General features: G+C 55.0%; 1 protein-coding gene across 1 annotated transcript; it reads left to right on the forward strand.

The window, feature by feature from the left end:
- Positions 1 to 6,539: 6,539 nt before the first annotated feature.
- JAK3 (Janus kinase 3) lies at positions 6,540 to 22,279 on the forward strand. Its single transcript, XM_080805301.1, has 24 exons — positions 6,540 to 6,643; positions 7,834 to 8,030; positions 8,479 to 8,602; positions 8,919 to 9,030; positions 9,217 to 9,362; positions 9,787 to 10,081; positions 10,632 to 10,754; positions 10,855 to 11,012; positions 11,680 to 11,791; positions 12,039 to 12,225; positions 12,733 to 12,860; positions 13,080 to 13,211; positions 14,110 to 14,194; positions 15,003 to 15,130; positions 15,852 to 15,984; positions 16,060 to 16,211; positions 16,340 to 16,490; positions 17,183 to 17,322; positions 17,432 to 17,621; positions 18,067 to 18,191; positions 18,464 to 18,636; positions 19,223 to 19,340; positions 19,686 to 19,805; positions 20,957 to 22,279. The coding sequence occupies exons 2-24, from the start codon at positions 7,847 to 7,849 to the stop codon at positions 21,062 to 21,064; spliced, it is 3,324 nt and encodes a 1,107-aa protein (XP_080661427.1). The 5' UTR covers positions 6,540 to 6,643; positions 7,834 to 7,846; the 3' UTR covers positions 21,065 to 22,279.
- Positions 22,280 to 22,670: the final 391 nt, after the last annotated feature.

The following is a 22,670-nucleotide window of genomic DNA, read 5'->3' on the forward strand; positions in this document are numbered from 1 at the left end:
TTATTTATTTGTCAGAAAGAGAGAGAGGAGGAGAGAGTGCACAGGCATGGGAAGCAGCAGGCAGAGGGAGAAGCAGGCTCCCGGCTGAGCAGGGAGCCCGATGCGAGGCTCAATCCCAGGACCCTGGGATCATGACCTAAGCCGAAGGCAGAAACTTAACTGAGCCCCCCAGGTGCCCCAATGTCGAGTTGTTCTAATGCCATTTGCTGAAAAGACCTTCCTTTTCGCCTTTTAATTGCCTTAGTATCTATGTTAAAAACCAACTGGCTATATTTATATGGGTATATTATCTATTCTGTTTATTGTTCTATATGTGTATCTTTTCATCAATGCCAAATTGCCTTGATTATTGTACCTTTATAATAATCAGGTAGAATAAGTCCTGTGACTTTTCTTTTTCAAAAATGAGTTTGGGGGCACCTGGGTGGTTCAGTCGTTAAGTGTGTGTCTTCAGATCGGGTCATGATTCCAGGGTCCTGGGATCGAGCCCCACGTTGGGCTCCCTGCTCAGCCAAGAGCCTGCTTCCCCCTCTCCCACTCCTCCTGCTTCTGTTCCCTTTCTCATTCTGTCTCTCTCTGTCAAATAAATAAATAAAATATTTAAAAAATAAAATTAAATTAAAATAAATAAATAAATAATGAGTTTGATTGGGACACCTCGGTGGTTTAGTCAGTTAAACATCTGCCTTTGGCTCGGGTCATGATCCCAGGGTCCCGGGATCGAGTCCCACATTGGTCTCCTTGCTCACCAGGGAGCCTGCTTTTCCCTCTGCCTGCTGCTCCCACTGCTTGTGCACTCTCTCTCTCTGACAAATAAATAAATAAAATCTTTAAAAAAATGAGTTTTGGGGGCGCCTGGGTGGCTCAGTGGGTTAAGCCTCTGCCTTCAGCTCAGGTCATGATCTCAGGGTCCTGGGATCGAGCCCCGCATTGGGCTCTCTGCTCAGTGGGGAGCCTGCTTCTCCCTCTCCCACACCCCCTCCTGCTTGTGTTCTCTCTCACGCTGTCTCTCTGTCAAATAAATAAATAAAATCTTTTTTAAAAAGCACATGTAGTATATAAGAATTCAATTGAATTTTGTATATTAACTTTTTAACCTGTGAACCAGCTAAATAAATTTATCAGTTCTAATAGTTATCAGAGATTCCCTTGGATTTTTTACATTATAAATAATCATATCATCTGCAAATAGGAAGTTTAACTTCCTCCTTTCTAATCTTTTACCTTTTATTTATTTTTCTAACCTCATTGTAATGACTATGACCTCTAGAGGGATGTTGAATAGAAGTGGTGAAAATGGACATCCTGGTCTTCTCTCCAATCGCAGCAGGAAACAATTCAGTCTTTCACATTAAGTAAAATATTACCTATAGTATTTTCTTGTAGATGCTTCTTATCAGATTGAGGACATTTCCATTTACACCTACTTTGCTAAAAGTTTTTATGAATAGTTGTTGAATTTGGTCACATCTTTCCTATATCCCTTGAAATGATCATATGGTTTCACTGTGTGTGTGTTTTTTAAAGATTTCTTAAAAATATTTTATTTATTTATTTGAGAGAGAGAGAGAATAAGCAGGGGGAGCAGCAGAGGGAGAGGGAGAAGCAGGCTGCCCACTGAGCAGAGAGCTGGATGGGGGGCTCGATCCCAGAACCCTGGAATCATGACCTGAGCCGAAGGCAGACGCTTAACCAACTGAGCCACCCAGGCGCCCCTTCACTATGTTTTGAATTTGCATTTCTCTTAATATGAGTGAGGCTGAGCATCTTTTTCTGTTTATTATTTTTTAATGTTTTACTTATTTTTTTTAAGATTTTTATTTATTTATTTGACAGATAGAGATCACAAGTAGGCAGAGAGAGAGAGAGAGGAGGAAGCAGGCTCCCCGCCGAGCAGAGAGCCCGATGCGGGGCTCTATCCCAGGAGCCTGAGATCATGACCTGAGCCAAAACCAAGAGTCGGACACTCAACCCACTGAGCCACCAGGCACTCCTATTTTTCTGGGTTTAAGAGCCATTTGTATTTCCTTTTCTGTGACTTCTGGGTTCACATTTTGTTAAGTTATTGACATTTTCTTATTGTTTTCTAGGAGGTGCTTGCATAATGAAGATATTTTATTTGTAATATGAGTTCACATTTGTTTCCAGTTTCATTTGTTTATATTTTGACTGCATTTATGGGCTTTTTGCCAGCAGAAAGTTTGGGGTGTTTACATCACTAAAGTTTCCAACTTGTTCTCTCTTTTTTTTTTTTTTTAAGATGTTGTTTATTTATTTGACAGAGAGAGAGAGAGCGCACAAGGAGGGGCAGCAGGAGATGGAGAGGGAGAAGCAGGCTCTCTGCCAAGAAAGGAGCCTAATGCCGGGCTTGATCCCAGGGCCCTGGGATCATGACCTGAGCCAAAGGCAGGTGTTTAACTGACTGAGCCACCCAGGGACCCCTTCCCTGAAACTTCCTGTTGGAGCCTTCACATACCCCTCTCTGGGGCTGAGGGTATCACCTTTGTCCTTACCCTCTTCCCTTCCTGCTCATTCTCAAAACGCCACAGTGACCATCACACTGGAGTTGTCAGCCTCTAGAAACTCACTGTCTTTCCTGGAAGGCAGGAGCCTCCATCTCGGGGCCAGGGATGGGAGTAACATTTGCATTCCTCTCTGTTGAAGTCACCCAGGAAGTAAAAGAAGGATGTTACCGCTAAGTCCCTGTGCAGGACTTCCTGCCTCTAGCCTGCTGGGGCTCCCGCTGCACCGAGGTTACACTCATAACCCTCCCTCCACCCACAAGGCCCCACGGATGTTTCCAGGCAAGTCTCAGAGCACTAGGTCCCTAACACACTGCCCTTCTCAGAAACACTGTGACCTGGTCCGGTCTTCCAGGCTTTGCCTGGGCTGTTCCCTCTGCAGGAGCTCCCCACACCTCCAGATTACTCTTTGGCTAATCCCACTTGTCCTTGGATTTCAGTATCAAAGCCATTTCCTCCAGGAAGCCCTCCCAGATTCAGGGCCTCTCCTAGCAGCCTGGAGGGCCCCTGAGACAATTATTGGGTTAATTTTTTTTTTAAGATTTTATTTATTCATTTGACAGACAGAGATCACAAGTAGGCAGAGAAGCAGGTAGAGAGAGGATGAAGGAAGCAGAGAGAGAGGAGGAAGCAGGCCCCCTGCAGAGCAGAGAGCCCGATGTGGGGCTCCATCCCAGGACCCTGGGATCATGACCTGAGCTGAAGGCAGAGGCTTTAACCCACTGAGCCACCCAGGTGCCCCAATTATTGGGTTTATTTTTTTATTTATTTTTAAAAAGATTATTTATTTATTTATTTGACAGACAGAAATCACAAGTAGGCAGAGAGGCAGGCAGAGAGAGAGGAAGGGAAGCAGGCTTCCCAGCTGAGCAGAGAGCCCGATGCGGGGCTCGATCCCAGGACGCTGAGATCATGACCTGAGCCGAAGGCAGAGGCTTTAACCCACTGAGCCACCCAGGCACCCCTATTGGGTTTATTATTATTATTTTAAGTTTATTTATTTATTTAGGGGTGTCTGGGTGGCTCAGTCAGTTGAGTATCTGCCTTCAGCTCAAGTCATGATCCCAGGGTCCTGGGATCGAGCCCCATGTCGGGCTCCCTGCTCAGTGGAGAGCCTGCTTCTCCCTTCCACCTCCACCCACCGTGCTTGTGCTCTCTCCTGTTATTTCTCTCTCTCTCTCTCTCTCAAGTAAGTAAACAAAATCTTAAAAAAAAAAGTTTATTTATTTATTTAAGTAATCTCTGCACCCCATGTGGGACTCGAACTCATGACCTGGAGATTGAGAGTCACATGCTCTTCCGACTGAGCCACCCAGGCGCACCCCAAAGCCATGTTTGTGCCTGTAATGGGATTATGGAGATGAAAGAGTTCTCTAAAATCTATCCTCCAGGGGCGCCTGGTGGCTCAGTCATCAAGCGTCTATCTTTGGCTCGGGTCATGATCCCAGGGTCCTGGGATCAAACCTGGCATCAGGCTCCCCACTCGGTGGGAAGCCTGCTTCTCCCTCTCCCACTTTCCCCGCTTCTGGTCCCTCTCTCCCTATGTCTTTCTCTGTCAAATAAATAAATAAAATCTTTTTTAAAAAATCTATCCCCCGGGGCGCCTGGGTGGCTCAGTGGGTTAAAGCCTCTGCCTTCGGCTCAGGTCATGATCTCAGCGTCCTGGGATCGAGCCCCGCGTCGGGCTCTCTGCTCAGCAGGGAGCCTGCTTCCCTTCCTCTCTCTGCCTGCCTCTCTGCCTGCTTGTGATCTCTGTCTGTCAAATAAATAAATAAAAATCTTTAAAAAAAAAATCTATCCCCCAAACTCTACTTTCTGGGGTAAGGACACTGGGCCAGGTCTCACGGAGATGTTGCCCTAGCCTCCTGCCTCCACTCATGACAACTTCAGGGGTGTGAAAAAAGTGATCAGACCCGACCCTGCTCACGGCTCTATTCCCTCCAACTTCTTACCTCTTCCTGCCGTTCCTGCCTCCTCTCAGCTCAAACTGCTCATCTCAGTCCACCTCAGGGCCTTTGCACTTGTGGTGACCTCCACCAGGTGTGCTCTTTGCTCCTCCTGCTTCAGATCCCAGCTCAATTAATCATGACCTCTGCACAGAGGTCCCTCCACTGCCATCGCCTTCCTTTCCTTGTCATCCATAATTAGTAATTGTCTCTCTGGCAGACCAGAAGGTGAGGTGAGCCTGTTTCTAGGTTGGGCATAGGGCATGGTGCACAGAACGGGCCCGTCATTCCTCCTAGGGTCTCATGGGAGAAATACCTGAAGAACTTGACCTTTGTCTGGCAACTTTCCTGACTCCTTCCTGGGTAGATCTAGCCCAGTTCCCTTCCCTGGGTGCAACATTAGTTCTGCTTGAATACCCAACCCAGATGTGCCTCAGATGGGTTAACTGAGGCCCAAGGAGCTGGGGCATTACCAGGGCCCCCCACGGAATGAGCAGTCCAGAGCCTGCTGGGGGAACCCCTCTGTGACCAGGGCCCTTCTCTGTGCTGTCACTCCTCCCTTTAGCTCCAGGGTTTCCAGTACCCTGTCTGAGGAGGGCCACTGCCCGCAGAGGCTTCTGGAACTTTTCTGCCCCTCTGCGGCCAGGCCCTTTCCCCTCCCCGTCCCCATCCCCCACATGGCCACAACTTTCGGTAAGTGACAGCAGCTCAGGAAGCTGAGGGGCCCACACAGGAAGGAGCCCAGTGGGACTTTCCTCCCGCTGCCGCCTGGCTCTGCCCTCCTATCCTTAGCCCGGGCTTCCCAGCTGCCAGGTAAGAGCTGGTGGGGCCACATGGCTCTGGGGTGGGGGTGGGGGGTACTGTGCAAAGGGTTGTGGCTGGGGACAAGGCAAGGCCTCTGAGGAAAGACACCAGACAGACAAGAGCTGGGCGGGGCGGGCTCGGTGGCCTCTGGCACAGAGCTCCCCTCTCCGGGCCTCAGCTTTTATTGCATAAAATAACCTCAGATTCCCAGCTCTCTGGACTTGGGTGAATTCCTGTGCCTTGGGCCTGCAGTTCACGGCCCCCAGGGGCACAATTCCCCTCCTCCACCCTCCCAGGACCCAGACCAGAGCCTAGGGTGACCAACCAACTCTAGGGTTTGTGGGACTTTGGGTGCTAAGGCAGGGGAATTTTTCTGTGTCCCAAATACCACCTCTGATTTTTTCCTTTTTTTCCCCTTCAACATATAAAGTATATACATATCTTTAAGATTGATTTTAAACAAAATGCACAAACTGTGTGATTCCGTTTACATAAAGGTGCAAAGACCATGATTGAGTCCACTCTTAGAAATAGGACAGTGACGACCTCTGGGGGGAGTGAGAGAGGCCCCAGGGCTCCTGGGACTGGGAATTCCTTGTCTGGGCACTGGTGACATGGGGGTGTCCCTAGGGGAAAGCTCCCTGCCCCTCACGCCCTCCCTCCCCCACAGGGACCTTCCTTCCCGGTTTGGCTGGCCTCGGTGCTCGCTGGACATGTCACCAAAGACGGTGCCAGTTAGTGAGGATTAAAAACGTTGACCCCTTGGGTTCAGCTCAGCAAACCAAGGGAGGTGGGCAGTCAGCCCATCTCACAGCTGAGAAAGTGGCGTGTCAGCAATGGGAGCCCTGCCAGGGTCACGAAGCTTGAATATCGTGGGGTTGGGATTTGAACCCAGAGCCTAGGGTCTTCTGAGCTCCAGGCTTATGGGCTGGGTTTGCTAAAACCTCATTAATTCTGTCCCCTCCCCCACCCCCTACTATTATTCTGGAACATGGTTTTTTGTTTTTAAGATTTTTATTTATTTGAGAGAGAGTGAGTGAGGGGGAGAGAGAGTTAGAGCACAGGAGCACAAGCAGAGGGGAGGGGCAGAAGGAAAGAGAGAAGCAGATTCCCCTGCTGAGCAGAGAGACTGATCTGGGGCTCCATCCCAGGACCCCGGAATCATGACCTGAGCCAAAGGCAGACACTTAACTAACTGAACCACCCAGGCGCCCCTGGAACATGGTTTTTTACCCAATATTTTCTTTGCATCTTCTTTATTCAGGTCAGTGTAAGTGGATCTTGTCCGTCTACTACTCCCTTTTCCCTGCTGGGCTTGAAGCCCAGCCCTTCCCTCTGCTTAACCAGGGGTCCTGAGGTCTGGAATAAAGGGTAAGAGGCAATTTCCTCCTGGGCTCATTCCAGGGAGGGCTTCTTACTACAGGGGCTTAAACAGTGGGAGTGATAAAGGGTACAGAGAAGGTGATGGTGGTGGGCAGATAAGACACAGAGGTCCCTCCTGGTGCCTGGGTGGCTCAGTGGGTTAAGGCCTCTGCCTTCGGCTCAGGTCGTGATCCCAGGGTCCTGGGATCGAGCCCCGTATCGGGCTCTCTGCTCAGCAGGGAGCCTGCATCCCTTCCTCTCTCTCTCTCCCTGCCTCTCTGCCTACTTGTGATCTGTGTCAAATAAGTAAATAAAATCTTAAAAAAAAAACCAGACACAGAGGTCCCTCCTATCGACAGTCATCAGTCTGCATCTGATGCCTGTCACAAAGAATAGATCATACCAGCTGCCAAAGCTTCCAGCCCCAGCCCCAGAAGAGCTTGAGTCTCCTAGACCTGCAGGAAGTGATGGGCCACCCCTATCCCCTTAAACCCCCATGGAACCAGTATCTATCTGCTTCCTGGTCAGCAAATCTGTACACTTGTGATTGATTGCTCATGCCTGCCTGGGGCAGGGGCATTGCGGTAAGGAGGGTAGGAAAGCTGCAGACTGGCTGGATCTCTCCACCTCGGACTGACAAGAATACACACAAATTATGTGCATCAACCATAGTAAGAAAAGAAAAGAAGAAAAAAAAAAAAAGAATTCACATGAATTAGAGTGTAGAGTATCTTCCAGACCCCAGCATAGCCCTGGGTGGGGGGGTATGGCTCCTCACCTATCTTGCACACTCAGCTCCCCCATCTCTCTCTTTCTCCATCTCTGTCTTCATTCGTGTGCTTTTAAATATTTAATTTATTTATTTGAGAGAGAGCAGGAGTGGGGGAGGGGCCGAGGGAGAAGCAAACTCCCCATGGAGTAGGAAGCCTGATGTGGGGCTTGCCGTGGGGCTCGATCTCAGGACCCCAGGACACCAGGACCATGACCAGAGCTGAAGGCAGACATTTAACTGACTGAGCCACCCAGGCACCCCTTTCTGTCTCTTTCTCTTTCTGTGTGTCTCTGTTCCTTTCTCCTCCCTCTTAAATCAGCTTCAGCCCTACCTCCCCTGTAGCATCTCTGTCCTCCCCCACACCCCTAGAAGCTTCGTAGTCTTGTTCCGTCTGGCCAGAACTGAGTGGCTGCCTCTGTGTGTCCAGACAGGCTACACCTATGGCGCCTCCAAGCGAGGAGACACCCCTGATCCCTCAGCGTTCCTGCAGCCTCTCATCTTCAGAGGCTGGTGCACTGCATGTGCTGCTGCCCCCTCGGGGCCCTGGACCCCCACAGCGCCTATCCTTCTCCTTTGGGGACCATTCAGCTGAAGAGCTGTGTGTTTGGGCTGCTAAGGCCAGTGGTGAGTGGTTCCCTAGAAGGCTGGGCCAAAGGGAGGGGTCGGGCTGTGGGAGGCCCAGATTGGAGCGGGAATAGCTGTAAAGTGGAGTCAGCTTTAGAGCTGGGGCTTTAAGGGATGAATAAGAGTTTGGCAAAGGAGGAAGATGCTCAGGGAAAGGCTGTGAAAAGACTCAGAGGCACATGAGGGCATCTCTTGACGTAAGGTGTACAGTGTGGAAGGAGCACTCTGGGGCGAGGGGCGGGGGGCCCCAGGAAGCAGGTTGTGTGTGAATTCTCTGCTGAGGGCAATGGGAAGCCATGGAGTGTGCGTGTGAGCGGGGGTGTGCTCAGGGTGAGAGCCAAAAGTGAGAAAGAGCCCTGCAGAGATGCATGCGGCTCCTAACCGTGGCAGCCCTGCAAGGGACAAGATGGGGACACCTAGGAGGGTGCTGATGGGGGCATTCTTTCAGGCATCCTGCCTGTATACCACTCCCTCTTTGCCCTGGCCACGGAGGACCTGTCCTGCTGGTTCCCCCCGAGCCACATCTTCTCCGTGGAGGACTCAAGCACCCAAGTCCTGGTCTACAGGCTCCGGTAGGAAGCACATCACCCCTACCCCCACAGGCATAGGTTAAATGTTACCCAGAGGGGATGCCTTGTGTTGAGGGCAAGGAGAGTTTAATACAACAGTAATCCTACAACCTTCTCATCTCCCTGCACTTCCCAGCGGTTACCCCCAGGGAATTTGTGATCCCTGCTCATGGCCCAGATGAAGAACAGAGGGCAGAGGGTGTCCCTTGCTTCCCAAGGTCACTTAGCAAGGCAATGGCACAACCTGGGCTCTGTGAGGTCTTGGCATGGTCTTCCACCCCTCCATACCCCTACTCTAGGCTTCTCCCCTTCTGCTTAGCTTTTACTTCCCCAACTGGTTTGGGCTAGAGAAGTGCCACCGCTTCGGGCTACGCAAGGACTTGGCCAGCGCCATCCTTGACCTACCAGTCCTGGAGCACCTCTTCGCTCAGGTAAAAGCCTGCATGGGGCTCAGCCCGGGGTGGTGGGGGGTCCACAGGGCAATAACAAGACTCGCAGTTTGGGGGGCCTTGGCTGACCCTCTCTATGGCAGCCCAGGGTTGGGAATCGACCCAAGGGTGGGGGGGGGTCTGTAGTGCACTATCAGGGCTCACGGTTGGGCTATGACCGGCCCCCAGCATCGAAGTGACCTGGTGAGCGGCCGCCTCTCCGTGGGCCTCAGTCTCAAGGAGCAGGGGGAATGTCTTAGCCTGGCGGTGCTGGACCTGGCCCGGATGGCCCGCGAGCAGGTTCAGCAGCCCGAGGAGCTGCTGAAGACTGTCAGGTGAGGGTTTCCAGCCTGTGATACCCAGCGTCTAGCTGGGGGAGTGAGCAAACGTGGCTCCGCCGGGCCATCCCTAGAGCTCAGGATGCCCTGAGGCTCCCCACCCACAAGCCTGCGGTGTGTGGTTGGGATCCAGGACCCCACCAACCCCTGAGGCTCCAGTCCCTACCTCCCTCCTGCGGCTAAAGGCCTGTGTGTGTGCGTGTGTGTGTGTCTATGTCCGTCTGTCTGGTGGAGCCCAGTGGCCCTCCCCACACTGGGGTCCTTCCCCCAGACATGTCCTTGAGTGTCTCTGTGTGTGCCTCGTGCCCCCCAAGTGAGGCCACCCTTCAGCCCTTCAGCTAAAATTTGGGTTTGTGTGTGTCCCTGTCCGTACCTGTGGAGATCGCTCCCCACAGTGAGGACCCGCTACCCCCACTCGTAGCTACAAGGTCTGCCTGCCCCCCGACCTGCGCGACCTGATCCAGGGCCTGAGCTTCGTGACGCGGAAGCGCATCCGGAGGACCGTGCGCCTGGCCCTGCGCCGTGTGACCGCCTGCCAGGCTGACAGGCACTCGCTCATGGCCAAGTACATCATGGACCTGGAGAGGCTCGACCCGGCCAGGGCGGTCGAGACCTTCCCCGTGAGCCTCCCCGGGGCTGCTGGTGGTGAGGATGCGCAGGGGCTGCTCCGAGTGGCTGGTGACAGCGGCATCGCCTGGAGTTCGGGAGGACAGGAGGTGTGGGCGGCTGCTGGGCGGGGCCAACGGCGGGGGCGGAGCATAGGAGGGAGGGGCAGGAGAGTGGGCAGGGGGAAGGAAGGGAGAGACTGTGAGGGTTCCCACCAGGGCGGGTTGAATGAGAGGTGGGGCTGAGCAGGGTGGAAAAAATGGGCGGGACTTGGGAGGGAGGAGAGTGGTTGGGCGGGGGGCTCAGGACCGGGTTAGCTGAAGGCTGGGGGAGGAGTCAGGGCTGAGACGGGGCGGGGCTCCCGGCGGGACTGAGAGAGCCCGGGAGGTGGAGTGGAGCTAAGCGATGGACGGGTTCCGGGAGGGGACCGGATGACCGAAGGAGATGGGGTTTAGCAGACGTAGGGTGGGAGACATTGGGGATGGGGTGAGATTGATAGAAAGGTCCGGGGTTTGGCAGGGGAGACGAGGGAAGGGACCGGGGCTGGTTTTCGCCATGGGTTGGTGGGTTGGTGGGGGTCCAGGCTTCCGAGACGGACTTGGGGGCTCCGAGGGGACCGGACCGCCAGCTTCAGCCCTCCCCCGCCAACCCCGTTCCCAGGCCCTCCAGCCCTTCTGCGACTTTCCAGAAATTGTGGACATCAGCATCAAGCAGGCTCCGCGTGTTGGCCCGGCCGGGGAGCACCGCCTGGTCACCATCACCAGGATGGACAACCAGATCCTGGTGGGTACTGGACTCTCTTCCCTTCCCGTCTAACCCCGACTGCGGGGATGCGGGACGGTCGCCTTCGGGCCGCAGCGGGCACTGACGCTGATCATCACAGGAGGCCGAGTTCCCGGGGCTGCCCGCCGCGTTGTCCTTCGTGGCGCTCATCGATGGCTACTTTCGGCTGATCGCCGATTCCAGGCACTTCTTCTGCAAGGAGGTTGCGCCGCCACGGTTGCTGGAGGAAGTGGCCGAGCAGTGCCACGGCCCCATCACGTAAGGGTCTATCCCCCCGGAACTCGGTTAGAATCTTGGTCACTGTCTCAGTGTCCTCCCCTCCCCAGGAGCGTTGGACAGGGGTCATGTGCTGGAACAGTGCCTGGTTCATGGTTGGCGCTCAATGAGACTAGGCTCTCCCTTTTGCTGTCCCGCACAGCGGCTTCCCTTTCTCTTGATTCCTCAGTGCCCCAGGGTGGATTACTGGGGTGAATGGCACCAGGTTCTACCTGTGATCTCTTATTTAATCCTCTAGTAGAGCCCTGAATTTTGGCTCATTTTATTTATTTACTTTTAGACAAGTATTCTTTTTTTTTTTTTTTTAAGATTTTATTTATTTATTTGACAGAGAGAAACACAGCTAGAGAGAGAACACAAGCAGGGGGAGCGGGAGAGGGAGAAGCAGGCTTCCCGCTGAGCAGGTAGTCTGATGCTGGGCTCAATCCTGGGATCCTTGGATCATGACCTGAGCTGAAGGCAGATGCTTAACGACTGAGTCACCCAGACACCCTTTTTGGCTCATTTTAAAAATAGGAAGGATTCAGGGAATGTTAGGTGGCCAGGGTCCCGGAGCTTCAGAGGGACCAGGATTAGAACCCAAGTCTAGCTTGGGTTTCTCTGCCTCCATCTCTCTGTCTCTGTCTTTTCCTCCCGCCTTTCTCCACAGCCTGGATTTTGCCATCAACAAACTCAAGACCCAGGGCTCACGTCCCGGCTCCTACGTTCTCCGCCGCAGTCCCCAGGATTTTGACTGCTTCCTCCTCACTGTCTGTGTTCAGGTTGGTCCACCACTAGGAGCCAGGTGAGCAGGGAGGGCTTCCTGAAGGAGGCGACATTTGAACTGAAACCTGAAAGATGAGTCTTTCATCTTCGCTCCTTGAGGGAGGGGAGGGTAAAGGCATTCTTAGTGGAGGGAACAGCATATGCGAAGGCTTGGAGATTGGAATGAGCCTGTGGTGCTCGAGGAAGATGGGGTGAGTGGAAGGCACTGCCCACTTGCACTCAGGGACCACTCCTCTTTTGCAGACCCCCCTGGGTCCTGATTACAAGGGCTGCCTCATCCGCTGTGACCCCACAGGAACCTTCTCCCTGGCTGGCCTCGGCCGTCCCCACAGCAGCCTTCGAGAGCTCTTGGCAGCCTGCTGGGATGGCGGGCTGCATGTGGATGGGGTTGCACTAAGCCTCACTTTCTGCTGCACCCCCAAACCCAAAGGTGAGCCCGTCCCCTCCCCTGAGCTGAGCAGTCAAGCTGGGGTCCTGCTTTGTGTGGCAAGTGGCAGAAGCCATGGGTCCAGATGGGTTAGGGAAGAAAAGGGGGTTTATGGACTGGTAGTGTAGATGCCATCTTCAGGTACCACGAGGATCCAAGAGCTGACCCTGGCTCTTAGACTCTCTCCATCTCTAGCCTCTTCCTCTGGGTGAATTTTGCTCTCAGACAAACCACAGGCAAGGAACAACTGTGAGCTGTGAGTTCTTCAGAGTCTTCTAGAATTCCTAGCAGGACTGGGAGTAGGTTGCCCACAGCATTGCCTTCTCATAGGGACACCCCCCCCCCACGACTGGGGCTTCCTGTAGTCTCAAATAAACCATGTACCCTGGGGTCCTCATCTCAGGGTTGGCTGCTTCTGGGGGGACCCCAAATTGAAGCAGGGAGTGAGCAAACCTTAGGGGATCTTGCACCTCTGACCTCCGTCTTTCTCCTGCTACCTCCTCCCCACAGAAAAGTCCAACCTGATTGTGGTACGGAGGGGTTGCAGCCCACCCACATCATCCCCTCTTCAGACCCAATCCCAAGGCCAGCTGAGTCAGATGACATTTCACAAGATCCCTGCTGACAGCCTGGAGTGGGTAAGCGGCCCCAGGAAATGGGTGGGGGGACCTCAGTTGGGATCCAGACCCTGGGTCTGCATTGCATCTCATTTACATCTGTGCTGTGTGGCTTCAAGCATGTGATGTAACCTCCTTGCGCCTCTACTTCATTATCTGTAAAGTGGGGCCAGGACCGGGGGCCAGGATCCCACCAGGAGCCCCCTTACCAGCCTCTCCTGTTGCCTCCTCACCCTCCAGCATGAGAACCTGGGTCATGGATCGTTCACCAAGATTTACCGGGGTTGTCGCCACGAGGTCGTGGAGGGGGAGGCCCGGGAGACAGAGGTGCTGCTCAAAGTGATGGATGCCAAGCATAAAAACTGCATGGAGGTGAGTGTGATGGGGACCAGGACTTTGGGGTCAGGACTGGCTGGAGAGAGTGTTGTGGATTCAAAGAAGGTTAAAAACACACGGGTCTTTAACAGAACAGAAATGTAGCTGCATCATCTCCATATCATGAAATACAAAGGGATCGGGGAATTTAGACGCAAACAGAAAGAGTACACTGAACAGAAGAAATAGTCAGTGCAAAGGTCCTGTGGCAGGGTTGTGCCTGGCATATTTGTTTTTTGTTTTTTAAGATTTTATTTATTTATTTGACAGAGAGACAGCACACAAACTGGGGGGAGGAACCGAGAGAGAGGGAGAAGCAGATTCCCCGCAGGACCCTGGGATCATGACCAAAGCTGAAGGCAAAGGCTTAACCGACTGAGCCACCCAGCACCCCTCTGCCTGGCATGTTTAAGGAACAGTGAGGAGGGGGCATCTGGCTGGCTCAGTTGGAAGAGCACGTGACTCTTAATCTCAGGGTTGTGAGTTCCAGCCCCACACTGGGTGCAGAGATTACTTAAATAAATAAAACTTAAAAAAAAAAAGTGAAGACGGGCCAGTGGGCTGGAGAGGAGTGATCAAAGAAGAAGAAGGGAGTGACGTGGATGGAAGCCTCAGCAGGCTGGGCCACCCAGGGAAGGCTTGAGCCCTCCTTGAACCCCAAGTCTCCCACTTCTGTGTGAGAGACCCAAGGTAGATTACCATGGGGACTTCCAGCGCCCATCAGAAAATGATGATACAGAGTCCCGTGTGTACCAGTGGTGGACTCCAAAATCAAAGGAGGCTTGTGGTGAGGCATCCTCCTGAGGCTGATTTGTGAGCAGCAAGTTTGGGGTGCTTGGTCTGACCCTGGATGGGGAGGAACCCATGGACCTACTACCCCTTCTCCTTTCCCCAGTCATTTCTGGAAGCTGCGAGTCTGATGAGCCAAGTGTCATACCAGCATCTCGTGTTGCTCCACGGAATGTGCATGGCTGAAGACAGTGAGCAACCTTCACCCCTGCGGCTGCCCTTCCCCACTGAGACCAGCTAAAACGTCATTAGCCATACAAATCCAGAGGCTGCCCTGGCTGGGCTCTCTGTCCCCCAGGGTCCCTCACCCTCTTACCTGTGTCCTTCATTTGCCACTCTTGGGGCAGCCAGTTCCAGGCTCCCACAGATACCCAGCCCCCCAGAATTATCTCAAGTCAAATGGGCCTGGGATCCAATCCCACCTCCCTGTGTACCTCCCCCCACCCCGACCCCTACAGCTTTGCAAGGGCCAAGTTACCTCTCCAAGCCCCAGTTCCACCAGATCAGTACAGTAGTTATCTCTCGGGGGCCGGGAGGGGCCAGGAGCTGCACTCACAGCGTGGAACGTGACAGGTCGGGCGGGGTGATACGGGATCTACGTGATCGTGATCATGGGCATGGGGGCCGCGCAGGGCACTGTGGGTGGTCAGAGGCCGCCAGCCCAGCTTGGAGGTTAGGCAATGATTCTGGATAGGCAAAGCTAAGTTCTAAGCAGAGAAGGCAAAGATATTAGGAATTAGGGAAGAGGAGGGGGGAACGTTCCAGAGAGAACATGCAAAGTGCTGGAAGTGAGATGTGGACAGAGTTCAGTGCCATCCAGGCATCTCGGGGCAATAGCTCCCATATGGAAGTGAGGAGGAGAGGTGAGGAGGGTAAGGACCGAGGGAACTCTCAGAACCGAGAGCTCCAGAGCCCCCCAACCCACGGGGGGCGAGGCAGAGCCTGTTCAGCACGGATTCAGTCCTGCCTCCCAGCCCTGCCCCTCCCTGCTGCTGCCAGGTATCATGGTGCAGGAATTTGTACACCTGGGAGCGCTGGACACCTACCTGCGCAAGTCTGGCCACCTGGTGCCAGCCAGCTGGAAGCTGCAGGTGATCAAACAGCTGGCCTATGCCCTCAACTATCTGGTGAGTGCTCCTCTGCTTGCTCTACCCTCTGGGCACAGAATGGAGGGGTAATTGAGAGTGGGCTCTGTGGTAGGCATAGGAGTTTGGCAAGGATACAAAGGGAGGGCATTTTAGACTGAGGGAACAGCATACGTACAGGCTCAGAGGTGTAAGAGCAGGAGAAGGGAACAGATGGTCATTGGTGGATTTCAGGGGGAGTAGTGGGCCATGAGGCTGGGCAGGGGGAAGGCTTCCCAGAAGAGGGAACATGGGAGCTGGGCCTTGAGGGTTGAATAGGAGCTCATCAAGCAGAGAAAAGGAGGAGAGTGTGTCAGGTTGAGGGGACAGCCTGGGCCCAGGCCTGCAGCTTAGAAGACGGGGTGCACGTCCCGGGATGCCTCCAGCAGTTCAGCTGGCGGGAGGCTGGGGTAGGGGCGTGGAAGAGAGAATGTCAGAGATAGAGTGAAGGAGTATCTCAAAGGACCTTGACTGCTAGGCTGAGGACTTTGGACTTTATCCTAAAGGCAATGGGGAGCCTCTGGGTGGCTTTGAGAGGAGGGACATGGGGCAGCATAGGGGGTGAACCCGAGGAGGCAAGACAGGCTGCCAGTAGTCTAGGGAGTGGTCTAGAAGTATGGTCTGAGCAGCCACAGGTGGGCTTTGAAGGCTATGTAGTGGCTTTCCAGCCAGACTATTCATTCAGCAAACCCTCCCTTGCGTTCCCTGTGCCTGGCCCACCTAGGAGGACAAAGGCCTCCTCCATGGCAATGTCTCAGCCCGGAAGGTGCTCCTGGCTCGCGAAGGGGCTGATGGGAACCTGCCCTTCATCAAGCTTAGTGACCCTGGGGTCAGCCCTGCTGTGCTAAACCTGGACAGTAAGTCTGGAAGGGTGGACGGAGGGACCTAGTGGGGCAGGGAAGCAGACCCCTGACCCCCGCCCCACTCCCCAGTGCTCATAGACAGGATCCCGTGGGTGGCCCCTGAGTGTCTCCTGGAGCCCCGGACACTTGGCTTGGAAGCTGACAAGTGGGGTTTTGGTGCCACAGTCTGGGAGGTGTTCAGCGGGATCCCGATACCCATCAGCACCCTGGATCCTGCCAAGGTCAGAGCACCTGTATTGGCTTCTAGGGGGGCTAAGGTCCAGCTTGGGGAGGATGGGCTGGTCTGGGGGGCAAGGGGGCTGCTCCTGAGGGTACACTGGGAGTGATCAGCCCCTCTCCTCAACCTCAGAAGCTCCAGTTTTATAGAGAACAGCAGCAGCTCCCTGCCCCCAAGTGGATGGAGCTCGCCATGCTGATCCAACAGTGCATGGCCTACAAGGAAGGCCAGAGGCCCTCCTTCCGTGCCATCATCCGTGACCTGAACAGCCTCATCACTTCAGGTGCCCACTGGGCTGGGCGGGGTGGGCAGGGCTGGCCTATCATGAGGCCCTGAGGTGGGGAAATAAAGTGAAATTTGCATGCAGAGCCGGCCCTGTGTGCTTGGCAGGGTTGGAGTGGTTGGTGAGTGTATCAGTCAGCATGAGCCTCAGCTGCTGCTGTAACAAACAGACCCCCTCTCCCCAAGCTCCAGGTTGACCATAGTGGATATATACCTTTCATTCCATGACGGTGTCCAGGTCAACAGGTGCCTCTCCCTTTTTGGCTCCACCCATCCATGGCCTCAGGTCCCTGTCACATCCTCCGCAGAGAGAGAGAGAGAGAGAGAGAGAGACTGTGGAGGGTCCCATGCTAGGTTTCCATGTGTCAGGCCTGAAAGGGCAGCCAGTTCTTCTCCCCCATCAGCCTGAGCTCAACCATGTACCACACTTCACCTCAGTGGAGTCTGGGAAATGCCCTTCTGTCTCCAGAGCTATACATAGTTTGCACAGCCTGGAGAACACATAAGGGGTTGGTCTGCCTTTGCCCAGCCGGCCTCCTTTTCCAGCCCCCTGCAAGGTACCCTGAGGCTTGCAGGGGCCCTGCCATAATGGGCAGAGAAGGTAAGTGTGCAGATCAAAGTGCCCTAGCAAGTCAGCTTAGGAGGGGGACCCAGGGCCCAGTGTACCGGTCACTTACTGCCTGTGCCCCGCAGATTATGAGCTCCTCTCAGACCCCACACCTGGTACCTTGGCGCCCCGTGATGGGCTATGGAATGGTGCCCAGCTCTACGCCTACCAGGATCCTACTATTTTCGAGGAGAGACACCTCAGGTACATCTCACAGCTGGGCAAGGTGAGCTGGGCCGGGCTGGGGCGGGCGGGGAAGCCCCGGTGCACATGAACACCAGCCCTGCTGCGGGAAAGCCCCCGTGCACGTGGACACCAGCCCGGCTGTTCCCCAGGGCAACTTCGGCAGCGTGGAACTGTGCCGCTATGACCCGCTGGGTGACAACACAGGCGCCCTAGTGGCAGTGAAGCAGCTGCAGCACAGTGGGCCAGACCAGCAGAGGGACTTCCAGAGGGAGATCCAGACCCTCAAAGCCCTCCACAGTGACTTCATTGTCAAGTACCGCGGTGTCAGCTATGGCCCAGGTGAGCCACTTCCCAAACAGGTGCTCTTCGAATCCCACACCCGCATGCTCCTGCAGTGACATTCTAGGGTGGCCTGGGGACACCAGGAGGGGCGCGACTGACGCTCTTGTTTATCCAGATCTGGATCGCCGCAGGTTCGAATTCCCACTCTCTCCCTTAGCAGCTGGGAGACCTTGGGCAGGCGATTTAAACTCTCTGCGTGTCCATTTCTCCACTTGAAAAAGGGGTCATCATCAAGTTTAAATGAATCAATGTATATCATAGAAAGTACTCAAGAGCCATTGGTGATAAGCGTCATGGTTGCCGTTCCCATTTTATAGAAAGCAATACTGAGGCTGGGAGGAACCCAGGGCCGTACTCTGATCCGGGAGGAAGAATCGGGAGGGGCAGTGGACAGAGTTGGGCCCTGTGGTGACTCCTCCCAGCCTCCCCTCCCATCACCTAGGCCGCCAGAGCCTGCGGCTGGTGATGGAGTACCTGCCCAGCGGCTGCCTGCGGGACTTCCTACAGCGGCACCGCGCGCGCCTCGATGCCAACCGCCTGCTCCTCTACGCCTCGCAGATCTGCAAGGTGCGGGGCGTGCCCGGGGCCCAGGGGGCTGAGGTGGCCCAGTCTTGGCGAGGGTCTGTGTGGAGTCGCGGGGAAGGCTAAAGGTGGAAGTTTCGGGTCCAGGTCAGGCTGGAGGAGCAGTTGAGTTAGAGCTGGGGTCGGGACTGGAGTGCAGGATGGGTCGGGGGCAGGGTTAGGCTTGGGTTCTGGGATGGGTTTGGGTTGGATTCCAGGTAAGCCAGGTTGGGCCCCTGCGGGTTGCGCTGGAGTCCGGCCCTCACTCTCGCCTACAGGGTATGGAGTACCTGGGCTCCCGCCGCTACGTGCACCGCGACCTTGCCGCGCGCAACATCCTGGTGGAGAGCGAGACGCACGTCAAGATCGCCGACTTCGGCCTCGCCAAACTGCTGCCGCTCGACAAAGACTACTACGTGGTCCACGAGCCCGGCCAGAGCCCCATCTTCTGGTGGGGACCCCGGGACCCCGCCCCCGCCCCGGCCCACCTCTCCTCCCCGCGACTTTGGTCCCTACCTCCTCCCTACCTTCTAGGGCCCGCCATGGCCCCGCCTTCCCACAGTCCTGGCTCCTCCCCCTAGCGTGCTGGTCCCGCCCCTCATCGCTGGCCCCGCCCCTGCTCTTACTGCTATGGCCCTCCTGACCCCGCCCAGGCCCCCCACGACTCCCCCCTACCCCGGCCCCTCCCCTACTTCCACTGTCTTGGCCTGCCCCTCCTCCCCACTGTCCCGGTTCCACCCCGGCCCCGCCCCTCCCGCTGCCCAGGCCCCTCCCAGGCCACGACTTCCTGTCCCGCCCCGCTCCGCCCCTCGGCACTGGCCCCTGCCCCCTGCCCCCTAGAGTCACGGCTCCGCCCTGATCCCGCCCAGACCTTCCGTAGGTTGGGAGACTACCCCATCCCACAGGCAGGGAAACTCTGACCCCGGGGCTGGGACTGACCTCTCACAGCTACCCTCCAGGTCCCCCCGCCCAAGATTGTTCCTTTTCCCATACTCTCCCTCACTTTCGCATCCCAAGACTTCCTCGTCCCCTTCCAGGTACGCCCCAGAGTCTCTCTCTGACAACATCTTCTCGCGCCAGTCGGACGTCTGGAGCTTCGGGGTCATCCTGTACGAGCTTTTCACCTACGGGGACAAGAGCTGCAGCCCCTCAGCAGTGAGTCAGCACCCCTGGATCGCCAGAACCTTCCTGGCCCATCCCTGCCCTGTTTGTGCCCGAGTCCCTCTTTTTGCTCAGTGTCACCTTGTCCCAGCATTATATAGGCCCTTTATAATGGGGAGGACCGCTCTTCACTAAGGCTGACCCCCGCTACCACGGACAGCCCCCACCTCCTCCATCACAGATGGCCCCTCTCCCCACCGTGCCTGACTCTCTCCCTCCCTTCACTATGGCTGCCCCCTGCCCTGCCACCTCTACCCCCTCCCCAATCACTGGCCGCCCCTTCTCCCTCCTTCATGGATGGCACCTCCCCCCACCACGGGTGCTCCCTCTTGGCCTCAGGAGTTCCTGCGGATGATGGAGATGATGGGATGTGATCGAGATGTCCCGGCCCTCTGCTGCCTCCTGGAGCTTCTGACTGAGGGCCAGAGACTGCCGGCGCCTACTGCCTGCCCTGGTGAGGTGAGTGCTGAAGGGCCTGCCTCAGTTTCCCCCTCTGGATTTTCCTAAAGAAGCCAGCTGGTCCCTTTGGGTCCCCCCCCCCTGCTTTTATCTCTTAATTGAGAGCATACCCTGGGGCATGAATCTGAAAGGGATTTTGGCTTCTATTTTGCTGTTCTCTCACTGTATTGCAAGTCGCAAACACTTTCAGAACCTCAGTTTGCCCATCTCCAGGATGGGAATAACAATGCCTTATGGGGTGGCGGAAGTTTAGACAAGTTGACCCCTCTCCCTTGCTCAGCTTAGGGTCCAGCTGACTGTCAACTTTCCGTAAATGTTAATGACTCTTACAGTTTATCTTCACAACTTCTGTGGAACTGTCTGACATGAGGTTGGTCATTCATAAATTGATTTGCCCAGGGGCACCTGAGTGGCTCAGTCAGTTAAGCAACAGACCCTTGGTTTCTGCTCAGGTCATGATCTCAGGGTGGTGAGATCAAGTCCCATGTCAGGCTCTGCACTGGGGGCAGAGTTTGCCCGAGATTCTCTCCCCCTCTCTCTCCTCCCCCTATGTGCTCTCTCTCTCAAATAAAATCTTTAAAAATCAATCAATAAATAAATTCACCTTCCCAGACCACAAACGTTTATCGAGCACTGACTGTGTGCCGCGCTCTGGGCTATGTGCTGGGGACCCAGCAGGGGATAGAACAGAAACTACCCTGTCCTCCTGGCAACCAGCAGAGGCTAACAAGAACATTCCGGTGGTTACTGGTGTCTAGGAAGAGTTGAACAGGAGGAAATGAGGGGGTGAGGTGGTGGTCAGGGGGACCTTTTAGAGGGAATAATCCTGAAGGAGGAGGAGGAACCTACCCATGGGAAAAGCTGGGAGAGGGCATTCTCAGCAGTGGACACAGCATGTGCAAAGGCCCTGAGGAGGGAATGAGTTTGATGCATTTAAATAATGAGATGTGGGCAGATGTGGCTGCAGAGAACAGGAGAGGAAGTGATGGAAGGAGACGGGAGGGCATGAGATGTTGTTCTAAGACCTGTAGGGAGCCATGGGAGGCTTTGGAGCAGGGGAGGGATGGAATCTAATTTATATTTTGAAACTGTGAATAGAAGTCCTTCCTACCGCTCATATGTGACCCTGTTGTCTCCTCCCACTCCCTCAGGTTCATGAGCTCATGAAGCTGTGCTGGGCCCCTAGCCCGAAAGACCGACCAACATTCAGCGCCTTGGGCCCCCAGCTGGATGCACTATGGAGTGCAAGCCGGGGGTAGCCGAGAGTGTGAAACTCACGCCTTCCCTGCTTGTCCGGAGGAGGAAACCCACTCACTTCATTTTTATATCTCCTACACACACACCTCTGGGTTCTAGTCTTTGTGGACTGGCTGTGTGACCTGGGGCAGAAGGTTGCCCCTCTCTGGGCTTTCTGCTTCACAGAGACCCCCGTGGGGCAAATGACATTGCATTTGAGGGGCACCCCTGGTTTGTGGGGCAGCAGTAGTCTTGTGGCCTCGGGAACTTGCAAAGATTCAAGATGAATGCCTTGGTGGGACCCGCTGTGTGCCTTGCCCCCAGAATCCAGGAGCCAGATTTAAGCCCCTCCCATCTTCCTGTCCTCTCAGGGTTTGGCCCTGAGCTTCCTGTCTCAGTGAAGACCTTGCAGAGCTTTTTAAATATATGATCTCAGCCTTCTGTTCCTCCCCCCTCATCCCTCTTTTGCTGGAGGGAGCCCCAGAAAAAAGCAACTGCCGGGGTTGGAAATTCACTTTGGCTGGGGGGAGGGGAGTCTGTGTGACTTTTTGGGATCGTGTGAGGGGCCAGGAGAGGCTGGGGTCCCAGTCCACCCTAAACTGTACCAGTGTCTTGGGCCTTCCTGCCCACTTGAACACTGGGACCCTTTCTGTCCTAACCGGAGGTTCACGCGGTTGATGACGCTGGAGACTTACTGGAGCTTTTCAGCAGCTGAGGAAAGGAAAGGCATTCTTGGCAGAGGGAACAGCATGGTGAGAGTGAGGAGGCTTAGAGTACAGAAGTTAAGAGCCCAGGTGTTGGAGCCCATGGTTCTGCCACTTAATTGCCATGTGATGGTGGGCACCTTGCCTCCCCTACGGGTGTCTCAGTTTCATCCCCTGTACAATGGGCAGATAAATGGCCCTGGTCTCTTTCTGTACACAGGCAGCTTCTGGAGGATTGTGAGAAGGCATCTGGTAGAGGTTAAGCTCCCCCATCCCCAATGCCTCACCTGCCTACAATCTTTTCTGCCACTTTTAGCCCCTGGAAAACTCTTATTTACCTCTCAAAACCCCAGCTGTCACCTCCCAGCAGCATACTCCGCCACTGCTCACCCACCCTGTACTTCCCTCTGACCGGAAGGCTGGGGGTCTCTGTCCAGATCTGTCTCCTCTGACCTGGAGGCTCCCAGGGGGCTGGGCTGGGACGGGCACAAAGGGGACTCTGGGAGCATTCGTTGAATGAATAAAGTTCAGAGGAAAAAATAGTGTGTTGCTGGACTTGGGTGATGGGGAATTTTGGGGAGTGTATAAGCTGGGCAGGAATGTGGCTAGGGCTGGGGGATGGAGATCGCCTGGGGGCCACATTGGAGGCCTCAGGGCTGGCTGAGGGAGGAGAGACACGGTGGAGCATTGGCTGGGGTCCTGGAGGACAGAACCCACCCCCAGCTCCAGCTGCTGGCCTTGGCTCTGTCCTAAGGAACTGATTACAGGCTCTTGGTGGGTGGAAGGAACAGGCTGCTCTGGGGGGGTCAGAGGGCAAGGTTGGGGTGGGAGGCTGTGGGGAGGGGTCCAACATCAGTGGGGGCCAAGCAAGTCTCTCCCAGGATGACTGGACAGATACAAGGAGTAACACAAAGACAAAGACCAA

The sequence above is a fragment of the Martes martes genome (assembly GCF_963455335.1).
Source record: "Martes martes genome assembly, chromosome: 1".
NCBI classification, from domain to species: Eukaryota; Metazoa; Chordata; class Mammalia; order Carnivora; family Mustelidae; genus Martes; species Martes martes.

Excerpts from the sequence above, each read along its gene's own strand:
- JAK3 (XM_080805301.1), top strand. The coding sequence starts at position 7,847 with ATGGCGCCTCCAAGCGAGGAGACACCCCTGATCCCTCAGCGTTCCTGC. Across the intron at positions 13,212-14,109 it reads AGCATAAAAACTGCATGGAG|TCATTTCTGGAAGCTGCGAG; the intron begins GTGAGTGTGATG and ends TCCTTTCCCCAG. Across the intron at positions 19,806-20,956 it reads CTACTGCCTGCCCTGGTGAG|GTTCATGAGCTCATGAAGCT; the intron begins GTGAGTGCTGAA and ends CCACTCCCTCAG.